The 16,853-nt window shown below is 29.4% G+C and overlaps 1 protein-coding gene across 1 annotated transcript in view; it reads right to left on the minus strand.

Annotated features, from left to right (window-relative positions):
* Positions 1-8,837: 8,837 nt before the first annotated feature.
* The window catches only part of LOC123260515, a 98,789-nt gene continuing 90,773 nt past the window's right edge, over positions 8,838-16,853 (minus strand). Inside the window, exons 2-5 of the mRNA XM_044721640.1 lie at positions 14,071-14,290; positions 13,666-13,875; positions 10,245-11,004; positions 8,838-8,856 (exon numbers count right to left, since the gene is read on the minus strand). Coding sequence (XP_044577575.1) covers positions 8,838-8,856; positions 10,245-11,004; positions 13,666-13,875; positions 14,071-14,290 — 1,209 coding nt within the window. The remainder of the gene's footprint in view (positions 8,857-10,244; positions 11,005-13,665; positions 13,876-14,070; positions 14,291-16,853) is intronic.

A 16,853-nucleotide genomic window follows, 5' to 3' on the forward strand; every position in this document is an offset into this window, starting at 1 on the left:
ATGATAAAATCGGTTTTTTTAGTAAAATTTAGTGTCATTACAAAAGTCTTGACTTGAATTTGTGCATTTTCAAGGTTTCATATCATTCTCACCGATAGTCAATTTATCATGATAAGTATTTAGGCTGCATTCGAAAATACTCTATCTCTAGATACATAATTAGGAAATGACCTTATATTCTGTGAACTATTGACATTTTTAAAGATATAAGCTCACCCCGACATTACACTCATCAAGACATTTCATTTGAGTATCCACATCAATTTTTCATATATTTTATATTATATATATAAAATATATCAAAAGGCATGTGGGTACTCAAATGAAAGCTCTTGAAGAGTGTAACATCGGGATGAGTTTATATCTTTAAAAACGTCAATATTTAAGAAAGTGCAGTACAATTTAATAAAATTCATCATTTAATAAAGCAAAATTTTATTTATTTACAGTTCACAAGTCACGGCAGTCACATAGTGACTGCAAGGTTACTAGTCATAATAATAATAATAATAATAATAATAATAATAATAATAATAATAATAATAATAATAATAATAATAATAATAATAATCAATGATTAAATTAATAAATAAAAATGACATAACAGAGACGACTATTTCAGTTAAAACGTGAAGTAGTAGAGCAGTAGGCTGAAGTGTAAAAGAACGAGGAAATTAAAAAATTAAAAAAAAATAAAAAATGAGAGAAAATGGCGAGTGCAGGACGTGAGGAGCTTCGTAGGTACGTGGAATGTGTGGTGATACTATTATATATGTATATGAGAGCAGTAGATAGTAGATAGTAGAGGAAAAGAGAAAGGTGAAGAAGGAAGAGAATGATGAGAGCCACAGCGCGTGAAATTGAATTTTACGTCGAGCCCATTCGCGCGGCCTCATCTCGACCCGTCCCAGTCCCGACTTCCAAGGCTACCTTCTACCTTCCACCTTCCACCTTTGGGGATGATGCACCTATCTAATGCTCCTCATACTCAATATCGATTTTATATTTGTGTCACTCAAAAGCTGATTTATTTCTTCTCATTAAAGTCAATAATTAATTATCTTTAATTTTTATTTTTTTAATTTTTATTAAAAATAAATTTTTCAATTTTTTCATCAAAAAATTTTTTTTATAATTTTATAAATAAATAATTACTCCTTTAAACGAGTAATTAATTGGATAATAAAAATAATTTTATGTTACTGGTAATTGTTCACTTGAAGCTGCAATAAAATGTTAGGGGTGTAAACTCTGCTCGTCGGTTGTTGTTTTATATTTTCTCTCCACTAATCGCCCCAGTGTTTTTATTCGGTTTCACTCTACACTGAGTAACATCCGGTCAGCGAATGCGAATACCAGCACATTTTAGATCCTCTGAATAATCCTTCTATACATACTGTACTGTCCGGGTCACTCATCGATTCAATAAAATTTATATTAAAAAAAATAACGTAGTCTTCTTTTTATGAGGCACTAAATGTGTGACTGATCAAGGCAAGTAGAATAAAAAGAAGAAATAGAAGTAAAAAGTGGAAAATACGTCTCTGGAAAATGGAAAAATTTCAAAGAAAAGATCAAAAAATTGACAATGTTTAATTACTTTAAAAAATAAGTTTTAGAAAAAAAAGAAAATCAATTGAGCGAAAATAAAAATAAACAATAACAAAAATAAATTTTTATTAATAATAATATTATTATTTTTAAAATTTTAATAATAATAAAATAAAAAAAAAAAGGCCGAAACTTCTGTTTTATTTAAAGAACCATAAAATCTTTTCTTCCGAACAAATGCAACAAAGAGCAGTAAATCTTTCATCTCTTTACTTTAAACTTCATCCAAGCTTTTGCCCCTTTAAGCTTTTAGCTTTTTCAGATTTCTTAGGATTCAAAAACGCTGAAAATTTTTTCCTTTGAAAGGAAAAAAAAAAGAAGAACTTGTTCTTTGACTTTGTCTATTGGCATCTTCAGAAAAGAATAAACCTTGATTGAATGAAGCTTAAAATATCCGTCAAATCAGTTAAAGAAGAGCCAAATGAATGGAGCGCCATAAGCAAGTGAATGATTTATTAAAAATCTGTACTCGTAGTGAAGAGAGATAGCGGGATACAAATGGGCAAAATGGCGACGGGAAGCCAAGAAGAATCGGACATTACTGATAAAATGAATGAAGTAGATACAATAATAATAATAATTGTAATAATAGAATATTTGTTAATACAGTGTAAGAGTAAGGATGAGAATTATTTTACCGGAAAACGATTGATGCGAGAGTATACGGTATAGGATAGATAATATGGATATGAATACAACTAGAGTGGAAAACTGACAAAGATACTGCACATGTATAAATATTTATGTGTGTGTAAAGTTATACAGACATCTAAAGAACGTGGATGCAGAGAGAGATGAGAGATGAGGGAAGACATGGGAAAATCGAGCAACAAGACTATACGTAACAGTAATATAACAGTAAAGCTGGGCTGTTTCAGTGAGTAAAGAGCGCCCGAGTGAAGAGAGAAAGATTGTGTGAAGGGGAGGAAGAGAGAAACAGAACTCGGGAGATCAATACCAACTACCCTTTCTCTCTTTCTCAAGCTCCATACCATCAGTATGAGTATGAGTACGCATCCACTCCCTACACGTACAACATACAAGTACTTTTATCACTACTACAACAACTGAATTTACCTTTTTCACTTTTTACTCTACCCTTCTCTCTTTTATTTATCTGTGTTTGTTTTCTTCTGTTCTTTTATTATTTATTTAGCCTTCCTTTGACAGAGACTTTCGGATTTAGTCTTATCTGCTCCGATTTTCTGATCCGAAAGTATTTCGCGGATAGTATCACCATTTTATGGGTAGCGTGTGGCTGGGAAAGTTTGAATTTATGCCCGTGATTATGTCGAGTCGGACCTTGTCACCGGTGTAAAATGAGCCGAACGGATGTGTCAGGAAAGAAGGGATGAGTGAAGTTAATGCTGGATGGATGGGATGGATGAAAGAATAGATGGATGCAGATATAGATGTGGGTGGATAACAAGTTACGCTCCCTGTCATTGAAATGACATCTCGAATATCTTTTCGAACAATAGAGGCTTCAAATACTTCAGATTCGGATTGTTATTCAGGAGTTAGGGGAATTTAGTTAGTTTTTTCGTGAATAAGGTTCTTGGATAATGCTTTAGAGAGATAGGAGCGGTAAATACTTGGTCTAGTTACTATTTCGAGCAAAATGAGCCGGCGCACGACTTGATCGGTAGTTGGTTAATTTTTGATTAATTGATTTATAAAATATTAACGCGCTTTTTGGTTAGAAGGATGATTAGTTAGTGGGCGTTGTAGGTATTCATTGAAATAGGGGTTTTGTGATCTAGGTCGCAGTACAGGTGGATTTTTAAAATAATCAAATTTTTTTTTGTAAAAAATTAAATATTTTCTTTATGAAAGTATGAATTGAAATGGAAATTCAGTAGTTTTTTGGTAAATAACGACCTTGGATGCCGGCTTAGGGAGCTAGGATTAATAAATTCTTGGTCTAGATGTTATTACGGGTAAAATGAGCCGTCGCACGACTTGGTTAGTCGTCGGTTAATTTTTGATTGATTGGTTAATAAAATATTAACGCGATTTTTGTTAAGAAAGATGATTAGTTAGTGGGGGTTGTAGGTATTCATTGAACTCGGGATTTTATGATCTAGGTCGCAGTACAGGTTGATTTAAAAAATAAACAAATATTTATTTTTGTAAAAAATTGAATTTTCAAGAAAACAATTGTTTGTTTTTAATACCAATAAAATGATATTATTTTATCAGTTGAAGTATAAATCGAAATGGGAATTTATCGAAGATTGAAGGTACGATAAAATCGTATTGAAACAAATTAAATTTACCACTAAAAAGAATTGTTTTGTAAATGATATTAAATTTATGTTATTTGATTTTTAAAATTCACTTGAACTTCTCCGATAATTTTTATAGGAAAATAATAACAAATAATGTATATATATAAAAATTCACCGAGAGACTGATGTGGAAGAGAGAGATTGAAACGCCTTCCATTTTGGCACATATTTATGTTCGGTACATTGCGCTCAATTTATATCGACATCATTATGTCCTCACGATCAAATTATTCGTCAGGGCGACGTTTATTGTCGCCCCTGGTGTATGACACACCGAATATTTATCAAAACAATTAAAAATTTACCTGCGAGCTAAAAAGAAAAAAAAAAGTATTCAAATAATCACTATTTTTCACGCAAAGTATTCCCGTCATCTGACATATTTTTCCATTTCTCTGACAGATTATTTCTATAAAATATATAAAAATACACTGCCGCTGATTAAACTTCACAATAATGAAAATATATTGCAACGAAAAATGAGGTCGGAAGACTTTTTATTTTAAATTCTTATCAAATAAATTAATCACTTTTTCAATCAACAATTGTTAGACGCTTATCGACAAATTCAATAAAAATAAGCTTCATAAATTATTTTACCTGAGAATTATTTATTGAATTATAAAATAAATGTGTATTTATCGGGCGTATTTTCGGTGTCGATAAAAATATAACTCGTGTGTTATATAAATATAAATACAACGATTGGCCAATTGTATTCAGCAAAAAATCGATTTAAAAGCAAAACTAGTTGTGATAAATTGTCGAACGTTGATATTGTGAGCCAGGCACTTTAATATTTATGTTTTATTTTATCATTATTTATTTAACTTAATAAAATAAATTTTTAAGTTCGGAAATGCCAAAAAAAAATTTTCCAAAATTATTATCTCTTTTTTTTGTTTATTGCTTTTAATTTTTATTACCAGGCGTGTTTTATCGTGAGTAATAAAATAATTAAAGCATAAAAAAATTTTTTCACTGTTTAATATAAAAGTTTCGATTCAAAAGAAATAAATTATTAGAGTTATTTGTGTTATATATGAAGTTGGTCTTTGAAATAAAATAGAAGTAAGTGGAGGGTGCTGAAGATCTTAATTACTCGGGCCTTTGATAAAAACTAAATAAAATCCCGAGAAAAAAAAAGTAATTTCAAAGTTGAAAAGATATTTTTGTAAGAGTTTAAATTATTAATGAAAATAAGAGAGCAAAATAACTATTGATTAATTTAAAAAAGGTTTCAATTATTTTGTTGATCGGGTCTCTCAAATGGAGATTGCTTAAAATTAGTCCCTCTCTCTCTCTCTCCCTCTTTATTTTTCGCTCAATGTTTATCTCAGAAGTTAATCTTATCTTTTTTCTTTAACTTGTTCTCATTCTTCTGTCATTCGTGAATGTCAGAGATTAAATCGTCCGGGATTTTCACAACTACGTCGGCGTCTAGTTCTCTCGTCGTCGGGTGCCTAGTCAGCGCCGCTGAAAACCGGACAAGTTTACAAATCTAATTTACGCGGAATAAGACAGTGCGACAAGTCGAGAACAAAGATGTCAAGATCTTTTTAATTATTAATTATAATTTACACTAAAGAAGATATATGCTAAACATTTAACAACTTTTAAATTCTGTTATTGTTATAATTTGAGATGATTTAATTTTTTTATTTAGCTTTTACTGATAGAAAAATTTATTAATTGTTAATAAATTAATTTATTAAGTACAAACTATTATTTTTAAACTTTTAATAAATATTCTTTAGAAAGAAACATTAAATTTATTGATAGATGAAAAATTATTTATTAACAATTAATAAATATCTAGCTAACAATATTACATTAATAATTTTCACCATAAAATAAATTATTCTGTAATCCATTATTATCCTTTTTCATTATTTATTATATTTGTTAGATTTTTTTAATAAAAAAACTACTAACTTAACTGATCTATTGATTTTTTTTTATCTATTCATATGATAGAGTTTCGACACTTACTTTTTATTCATGGGTCCAAATAAATGTTTATTAACAGTTCAAAAATATTTATCAAAAAATATTTATTAACTACAAATAAATATTTATTAACAGTTAATATATTGTGTTTAATAAACAATTTGTTTGCTGTTAAAAAATATTTTTCAACTATTAACAAATATCAATTAACTGTTGATAAATCTTATTTAATAAATGATGGATTAACTAATAAAAAATATTAATTAAACCATCTGATGTTAAAAAATAATTTATAAACAGAACAAATCTTATTAAATATTAACGGATTTTTCTATCAGCGTTATTTTCTTTGATAACTTTCACAAACGAGCGAACATACGAGCATAAAAAAATGACAATAAACAAACCCATCGTAAACACAAAGTATAAATTCAATTGACCGCAAAATTATGTAAATTCATTGGTACGTTAATGATAAAAAAATTAAAAAATATCGTAACATTCGTAGTAGGAAATAACAGGCGTAATTAATTAACAAACGAGTAAATTACTTTGTCCGTAATTGAATTGCTCGAAAGAGGAAAAAAACAAACAACACATCGAACTAAAGTTCTGAAAACTGTAACAAAACAATCGGCAACAATGGAGCTTTCTCCGTCTTGCATAAGTTACACAACCATCGCAAACGTTAATAGTTAATTAAACGAATCGTTTAATTAAATAATGCTGATGTGTGTCGTACTTTATTTGTGCGTATCGTGACCTTTGTTTCGTGCGCGGTCATCCTAGTACACTATATTATTATATTATATATTATATATTATAATAATATGTAATATTACACTTATGTACATACAAAATGTATAGGATTCAAAGGGGCGTTAAAATGACTTCAAAGGTCGTCAAGGGACGGAAGTTAATATCGAGGGTAAATAATTACGTATTAAATTATTTTAAATACTTTATTTTTTTTTTTTTCATTTATTTATTTATATTATTGAGGCTTTTAATAGTTTCAACTGTAACTTTATCAAGCAAGACCGGAGTATATTCATTTTTCACAATAATAATAATAATAATAATAAAAATAATTTAATTATATTTTTTGTGCTCGATTTTTAATGAAGCGCCATCTATGTTTGATTTTTACCTCCACTTTCATTAAATTAAAAAAAAAATAAAAAAGAGGAGGAGAAAAAAATATATATATTTTCACACAACATTATTTATCTCCTACTGCCATATAATATCACCTTTAACTATATAACATATATATTTTGTTATTTTATTTTTATTTTATTAGCTAAAAAAATTTATGACAATATCCGGTTTTAGCCCATTAAAATCTTTAGTGCAAATCGTTCGTATCCTTAAAAGTATAAAAGTCATTCCTAGACCGTACGTATGTCTTTTATATATTTAAATTTTATTGCAGCTAAAGTAAATTCATACTTGGATGCTTGGAAGCGTTGTGAATAAATTTTATAGGCTTTTTATTGTAATCCTTCTACTGAATTTATCGGAATGTTCGGTTTTTAGATTCAACCTGGAATACATGCTGCTTTTCAATCGGAAATAATTAATTGCTGTTAGAAAATAATTATATATTCTTAGGCAAATTCTTAAATAATTATCAGCTAAGGTGTAAAATTTAAGTACTTAAAGTACTTGAACCATTAAATGATAAGTAAAGCTAAGATTTTCTGTGAGAAAAACTTTAGTGTTATAGTTTGAAACTTTTATTTCATTAATTAAGTTAAATGGGTTTTAATTTTTATTTAATTTTCAAATGTTTATCTGTAGCTTCAATTGAAAATTTTTAAATAAAAAAAAAAAACCCATTTTTTTATTTAAAATTTTTCCGCCACCTCCATTTCGAATCAAAAGCCTCGCCATTTTGTCTTAAGCGCACTTACTGACAATTTAAGCGCAAAAAAGACTTATTTTATAAAAATCTTGGTTAGTTATTAACCAAAATTCGTAAATTAAAGAGAAACTTTAGTGTTATAGCTTGAAACTTTTATTTAATTAATTAAGTTGAATGGGTTTTAATTTTTCTTCAATTTTCAAATGTTTACCGGTAACTTCAATAACAAATTTTTAGAATAAAAACCCATTTTCTAATTTAAAATTTTTCCGCCACTTCCATTTTGAATCAAAAGCCCCACTATTTCGTCTTAAGCGCACTTACTGACGATTTAAGTGCAAAAAAGACTTATTTTATAAAAATCTTAGTTAATTATTAACCAAAATTGGTAAATTAAAACCAACAGATAAGATAAAACAGCGTAAAAAATTCCAGCGTTAACAACCGATTACTTATTCATCTCTCACTAAACTATCTTCATTTTCACGATTTAAGAGCTATTAATTACGAATTTAACCTCCGTAAAATAACTTAAGCTCGACATTCTTCCGCAATGATTAATAATTAAAATTAACCATCATTAATAGCCATAAAAGTCTTAGTTAATTCATACTTATGAGTTAATAAAGACTAAAGTTGACAGTCATGTATTCCAGGAAGGATTCCTTCAAACAAAAACTCTAAATCTCTCACCAATCGCTTCAATTTTATCAAATTTTTAATGATAATAATATTAATAATAATAATCACTATTACTATTATTATTATTATCATTGTTTATAATTATGTATTATATCTAAACGAACACATATTATACCTCGATAACTATAACCAGTGTGCTCATTTATTTCTCTCTATTTAATCCCATTTGCCAACTCCCTCAATAGGCTACAGGAGACGAGAATTCTCTTCACTAGTAATTTATTTTTTCTAACATTTCCAACTCTTTGCGCCAACAATTCCCAGTCGGCTATCTACTACCCTCATCACTATTTTTAATCCAAATTTTTACGTATTCGTAATTTTTTATTTTCACCCTTTTTTATTTTGTCTAACTGATTTTTTTATTGAATAGCAGATTGTATTATTTTTAAGAAAGTTTGGCAATAATTTTTTCTTTAAGGAGTCAAAACTTTTCTGAAAAAATTACAAGACAGGTAATTTGTTTATAAAAAAATTATTAAATGAATTAGTCTTAAAAAAAAATAGATATTTTTAATAATTAATCATAAATTAATAAATTTCAATTCTTCAAAAAATTTTTGCATAAAAAAAACTATAAAAATTACTTTAAAAAATTGACAAAAACTCTAAATTTTCTTTTACGGACAAATATAAATAAAAAACACATTATATTTTTTTTGTCACACCTCCCCGTAAGTATTATAAACTATCCCCTTATTTTCTCAAAGAGGCATTCTTTAAATTTCTACATCGCCATCTAGCGTTAAAAGTTTAAAATTAACCAAACCCAAAATTTTCCCTTCATCTGCTATTTCCATTTATTTTTCTCACTTCCGAACAATATAAATATTTGCCTCTCAACAATAACCATTCAAATTTATCCATTTATCAATAAACTATCACTAGAACCGTCGACGCGTTAATCGTCAATCGTATCTTCGTTATCCGTATTTAACCAAAAAATCCGAATCTGGCAACGAAAACACCCGTCTATTTGCCATTTATCATAAATACACAACCAAATACATCCACTTGTTCGCGCATAAATAAACCCGGTAATCCTCGATTGTTTGTAAATTTTTCTACCCTTCTCTTGCTCTAGACTCAAACTCCGCTCAAAATCGCCCAACAATTCTGCCAAACAAACAAAAAATAAAAAAAACTCTCGATCCTCAAAATTTACCTCTTAAATGCGTGTATGTGCGAATCGGAGTAAAAATAATTCATTTATTGGCCGACTTAGCTACTCGTCGACGTGATAACGCAGACTTTTGGCCTGACCCTGTCATCGGTTACCGGAAGCCAAGAGGTATCAACATGATTTCCAGCTTACAAATTTTTTTTCGTTATTATTAGTATTATTAATTATTAAATATTAAATATTAATATCATAATATCCAAAAATTTTCTACAAAACCCCTAACTTCCATTTCCAGGGGCTGTAGTAACAGAACCGCCTATATCTTCTTCTCGATTTATTAATATTTATGTTATTTATTATTATTAATTTCGATTTATTTAAATAAATATTATCATTATAATTATCATTAATATTAATATTAATATCACTACAACTACTATAAATACAACTATTAAAACTACAAATATTCCTAGCGGTATTTCCACGACTTCCGTCACAACAACAACGATAACGATGACGATGACGACTTGAGCGCCACCTGACCCGCGGGTAATAACGCTCGTTGGCCTTGTTACAAATTTTAATATTAATAATAGTAATAATAATAATAATAATAACAATAATAGTAATAATACCGCAATTATTTTTATTATTATTAAAACTATCATAATTATTATTATTATTACTTTTATTACTATCGATAATATTATCATTATTATTATAATTATTATTATTACTGTTATTATTAATATAATAATAATAACTAGTGTAACTACTGTAACTACTGTAATAACTGTAATTACTAATTTTAATGACATTTAACCACGTGTTCAACCAACTTCTTCTCGACGACCACCACCAGGACACGTGTAAGAAGGATGAGTACCAGTTTCGGTAATATATAAATAAAAATAATAATAATTTTAATTTACATTGTGCTGGCATCTGTAATGACGCTAATGTAAGACATTTATGTCTATTAATTTTAATTATAATATTAATATTAATTATAATCATAGTGTTTATGTTTATGTTCAAATTTATGTTGCTGTTTCTATCACCAATAGCATTATTGTTGGCAATAATGTTAATAATATTGTTTTTATGATTACTTAAGTGGAGCGTTAATGGATAGACTGATGGCGATAGTTTCTGCTGATGTTTCATACGACTAATTACGGTGGGACGTCGAGGCACGTAATTTCTGTGCAGCAGCACCAGTTTCGCGGTGGCCGCCGTTGTCGCCGCTGGACTCCAGGGGAACAACGTTTGCCCAGTTGTCAGAGAAACAACCACGGCCCAGATGCACAGCAGGTAGACCAGGGACACTGAGGCACCCGATGAAGAAGGCCCGCCTGATGAAGATGGCTGGACTATGCTGATGCTTCCGCCGCTGCAAGAGGAGGCACTCATGGTCGACGGTGGCGCCATCGAGGACGTCTCGGGACTGTTTGCTTGACCTTCACAGACAAATTTGCAAAGTTGATATTTTTTTTGAGGAAGAAAATTTTTATAATTCTTTTTTTTTTTGTAAAAAATTGTTACAAAAAAATTAAAGAAAAATTCTATGGGTACACGGAAAAAATGAAACCCGACTGATTCGTTTTCGGCACCAGACTCAGTCGTGTGCAAGAAAAAATGGAAGAAAAATTAGTTTACACACGACTCAGTCTGGTCCATTTTTTCCGTGTAGAAAATTTGAAAAATTATTTTTAAATATTTTTTAGTTTTAATGAAATTAATTAAAAAAATTTCTAAACGTCTGCTAAATTTTATAATTATTATTGTATTAGTATGTAAGTCATTTAAATATGATATTTTTTTATTAAAAAAATTTTATTAGCTGCGTAGATAGATATCTTTGATAAAATATTATTGTAAAGTACATAGTCGTATAAAATTTTACAACTTGTTGAAAAATACTTGAAAAAATTTGTAAGTTACGACTTCAATAAAAAAAAAGATAAAATATCTAGCAGAGATTTTGTATAAAAGTAATCTAAAAAATCTGCATTTCATGCAAGTGAATTCTGTTTCTGAATTCATAAGTCATTTTTTTGGAGATAAAAATTTTATTATAAGTTTATTTCATTTTTATTGTGATGCAAATTGCGTTTTTTATGCTCTAATATTAACACTAGTTGAAAGCGCGCTAAAATAAAGAAGATCATTTATAATTTAAAGCTCGGAAGTTAAGGTAGTCTTGCTTGATTTTAGAATAGATATATAAGTACATTTTTACAATATCTATGAGGTAATGTTGTATGTTTTATTAGCAAGACCATCTACAATTTGCATTTATGTAATTCAATTTTAAACTAAGTGAAGTAAAGTTTGATTTCTTTGCTTTTATTATTTTGGCAAGACTTCAATTCATGCACGGAAAAAATGAAACCCGACTGGTTCGTTTTCGGCACCAGACTCAGTCGTGTGCAAGAAAAAATGGAAGAAAAATTAGTTTACACCAGACTGAGTCGTGTGTAAACTAATTTTTCTTCCATTTTTTCTTGCACACAACTGAGTCTGGTGCCGAAAACGAACCAGTCGGGTTTCATTTTTTCCGTGTGGATAAGTTAAAAAAATTGGCTATTTTATGAAAGATGACAAACTTATTTAAAAATTTATATAAAATAATAATAATAATCATAATAATAACACTTTATATTTTTTAAATCTATATTATTAAGAGAATAAGAAAAATTTTATTTCCAGAATAGTCATATGATAAAATCCTTTTTTTTTTTAGTGTCATTACAAAGGTCTTGACTTGAATTTGTGTCTTTTCAAGGTTTCAAATCTTTCTCATCGATAGTCAATTTATTATGATAAGTATTTAGGCTGCATTTGAAAATATTCAATCTCTAGATACATAATTAAGAAATGACCTTGTATCTTGTGAACTATTGACATTTTTAAAGGTATAAGCTCATCCCGATGTTACACTCATCGAGACCTTTCATTTGAGTACCCACATCAATTTTTCATATATTTTATATATATTATACTATCTGTTACCCACCCGCTCTGCTGGGTGCTTTATAGAATTGCATTTTTAGATCTAGACTTGAAATTTAATTAGAGTATTGTTTTGACTTGCACAGATTTCCAATTCTATCGAATTGGCATGCACCTTTTATCCATGTAATTATTCTAGCTAATATTCATTGTAACTTTCAATGTGCAACCATTATATCATTCCCGTGTATTTCTTACAAAAATTAATAATAATTGATATGAAAAAAAAATTTTTAATGGGCATTGAAAGTTTCAGTATAAGAAATTGCAGGTCTCATAAGTGAAGAAATCTGCCTAGTATATAAACATAACCAATAGAATTAAAAAATTTATTTTAAACAAATGACAATCGAATAGAATAAATTCAGTTACAATGGAAATTCATTAATTCTAAGTAAAAAAAATATAGGTTCCGGATAAGTAATCACCACCATGTCATATACTAAAACCTTCTTCGAAACATGCTGAATCTTATGGTATAAATATTATTCCGATCGGTTCAGTAGTTTTCGCAGTATAACCGGACAAAAAAACCAGCTCTCCATTTATTAGTATAGATATATGTATATATGAAAAATATATCAAAATGTATGTAGATAGTCAAATGAAAGCTCTTGATGAGCGTAACATCGGGATGAATTTATATCTTTAAAATCGTCGATATTTAAGAAAGTTCAGCGCAATTTAACAAAAGTCATTATTCAATAAAGCAAAATTTTATTTATGGTTCACAAGTAATGGTAGTCACATAGTGATTGCAAGGTTGCTAGTGTTATTATTATTAACAAAAATTGAAAATAATAATAATAAAAATGTTTATATGTGCAGATTGAAAAGATCAAATTGAAAAATTTGCCAAGTGAGATAATCGGATAATAAAAAGGTGATACCTCGAAAGATAAATGTGTTCCCAGTGAGGTAATCTGGGCTCAGGGTAGCATTTAGATAGCCGTTGGAGGTTGAAAGTTGTAGGATAGCAGTGTAAAGTGTAATGTAATTTAGGTATCGGCATTAAATTGGGTCTCGGGCTGGGTCTTGGGTCGGAAAGAGTTATTTATTCAATAGCGATAGATATTAGATTACAGATGCAATAAATCCCGGGATACCTGTAGATTGAATAGAAGGAGAAGTTTCACAGTGAGGAGCTGTGGGAGGGTCGCCAAGAAACCGACGTCCACGAGGCTTGCGGTCAGTACAATTCGCGCAGACACCCAGTCCAGGGTGCTCCTCCGAACAAACGCGAAAGCAGCATTCCTCCTCCTCGTTACCGTGCAGGGCTCTTAGAGCCTGTTCGCCCGTCTCCGGGATGTTAGGATCTAGAAGGAACATCGACAATCAACATTAATATCAAAACATTAGCCTACCACCTAATTATTGCACTTCGTCCTTTATCAGGTAAAAATTGACCAATCGTCTGCTTGAGAGGGTACCACGTTAAATCTACCCTTCTCAATTGGTCAATTGGTCAATTGACGATTACTATTGTAATGATGATCAAGTGATAGAATTACCTCTGCAGAGAAAGGTAGGCTCGCCGGCGTACTGAGTAGGATAGGCAGGTGCACGGTCTCCCGGAAGTAGATAGGGGCAGCGTTGTTCCACGGATTGGCAGAAGGACCTGCAGGGCCTAACCCTCGTTTCTATTTTGTGATCCGAGCTCGAGGATCCTGCTGGCCCTTCATGAGCGAAGTAAGGCACCAGGGAGCTGCACACCCATTTTCGATACGCCTCCTGAAAATATATCAATGGAAAAAATAATTAGATACGTGGATGAATACATTTTAATCATATTTATATAGAGCCGACTCTTATTATTAATGATAATAATAAATTTCTACGCTCAAAATTTTTTTTTGTCAAAAAAAAATTAATTTAATTCAATTAAAAATTTTGGTAAATATTCACCAGTGAAGTCAACCAGTTTAATTTTCATTTTTTTGAACGAAATTTCTATTTGATTTTATTGATATATTTTTTTTTGAAAAATACATAAAAAAATGAACAATTTAAAAAAAAATGTTGATTATCACAACTTTAAAAAATTTATAAAGTTTTTAGAAAATTGTGATATTCAACTTTTTTTTTTAATTGTTCGTTGTTTTATGTAGTTTTCAAAAAAAAATATATCAAAAAAAGATGAAATAGAAATTTTATCCAAAAACATGAGAGCCAAAATTTTTTTAAACTTTTGAAGGCAAAAAAGCTATCGAAATCTTTATTTTTTTTCTTTCACGACATTTTTTATCATAAATGCACCGTAAAAACAAGCAGAATAAAAAAAAATTGAAAATATTAACTTTTCACCTAGTTATGGCCTAAAATGGAGTTGAGCCCACTTGTAAATAATTACCGAAATTTTTCGAAAAAAAAAAAAAATATAATTTTGAAAAGTTTTAATTATTTTTTTCTCATAAAAATTAAAAAATTCTTGATTGAAAATAAATTTTTCAGAATTATTTTCTTAGTTCAAGAATATTTCTCGCGAATCAAGTCAATTTTTTTATTAGTGTATATTAATTACAAAATATTTGCCTTTATAATAAAAGATAAACAAATTAAAAACTAGACTTTAAAATAAAGATGTAAAATTAAAAAATTGTTTACTAAAAAACAAACAAATTTAACTTAAAGCTCAGCGAAGCCGGCGATTGACGGCCGGTATTCAATAACGGACTCAATGGAAGGGGAACGGAATAATTAATTTCCTTATCCTCGGGGAGTCTTCGCCCAATACTATAATATAATATAATATAATAAAATAAAATAATATCTCGGTAGCTTGAAGAAAAACTACTGGTGGGTCAATTTATTCGAGCACCGAGTTGGTAAAGCAGCCCTCGGGTGCTACCGCACCTAGTCCTCGACGCCCTGCCCAACAGCCTGATCTCCTACCGAGGTCGGGCATGCTCGGGTCACCAATGAGATGGGTCAATGCCTGACCTACATACTTTTAAAATCCACCCTCAACCCCCAACTCTTCAGTGCAGCCATCTGTAATCCGTAATTTTTAGTAAGATAATTATTAATTATTAATCATCAATGATTCCCGTCGAAACTCGGGAAAAAATTTTTGTTGCTGCCAGTTTTCATATAAATCCAGATTAAATTAAAAAGTAATGATAGATAAGCTCCTCGAGAGCCAAAAAAATTTTTTTAAGTTTATTTTACAAGTTTAAAAGTTTTATGGATCTTAAAAAATTTAATTGCAATAAATACAATAGTGTAAATAAATATATTTGGGTCATTCCATGTCAAATCGACCAATAGTTGGAATTGACCCCTTTTGATTTCGACAAATTTTGGTCAGAAGTTTTCTTTCATCATATAACGAAGTTCTGCCAAAGGAAAAAAAATGAAAAAATTTTTTTCAAAAGATACAAATTCAAACTTTCGCGATTTTCCAATTTTTCAATTTTGTTTTTGTAATGTTTTGAACGCTAATGTAGATACGGGAATGAACTTTCGTTTGTTTGAAAGGGGACATTTGGAGCTATTGAAAAAAAAAATATTTTGGGAAAAAATTAAAAAAAAAATTTGTCAAATTTTGAATTTTTGAAAATCGTCAAAAATGACGGTCGACAATAAATTTTTGGCTTAATCAATAAATAATTTAGAAAATACAGTGCAATTTAACAAAAATCATTATTTAATAAAGCAAAATTTTATTTATTCATAATTCACAAGTCACAGCAGTCACTAGTGACTGCAAAGTTGCTAGTTTTTCATTAGAATCATTAAATATTAGTTAATTGAAAAAAATTAATCTTAAAAATTTTTTAATTGACTTTTAAAGGGAAAAAAAATATTTTTTTAATAATTAAAAATATTTATTACAATGGAATAAATTTTTTTAATATTAAAAATAATAAAAAAAATAAAATTTAACATTAAAAAAATATTTAAAATGATAACAAAGCCTTCTATCAGCAAATATTTTGGTTTATTTCTTTCCTAAAAAAAATCAAAAGAGTAAAAATGCTAAACCGGTACGTTTTATAAAAACTCGCGAGTTTTAGTCATAAGAGGAAATTCAGAAGGCTCACTTGTAGGGTGAAACTTGGAGCAAGCACGTGTTAACACGAGAATTTTTGTTCGTGAACGCTGCCCCGAGGCCTAGAAACACAGACAACACAGCGATCATTTGGCTCGAGTGTGTGAGAGTGGAAAAAGCGGCTCAGGAGAGAGAAGAAGACAAAGAAGGGAGTACAACCAGTTGAAAGGGCGGAAAAACCCCGCGCCAAAGTGACACAAAGGCTGTTTAAATCGCGTGTCGCGGTTGCGGGCCTAAGATTAA

The sequence above is a fragment of the Cotesia glomerata genome, linkage group LG3 (genome assembly GCF_020080835.1).
Source record: "Cotesia glomerata isolate CgM1 linkage group LG3, MPM_Cglom_v2.3, whole genome shotgun sequence".
In the NCBI taxonomy this organism is placed as follows: domain Eukaryota; kingdom Metazoa; phylum Arthropoda; class Insecta; order Hymenoptera; family Braconidae; genus Cotesia; species Cotesia glomerata.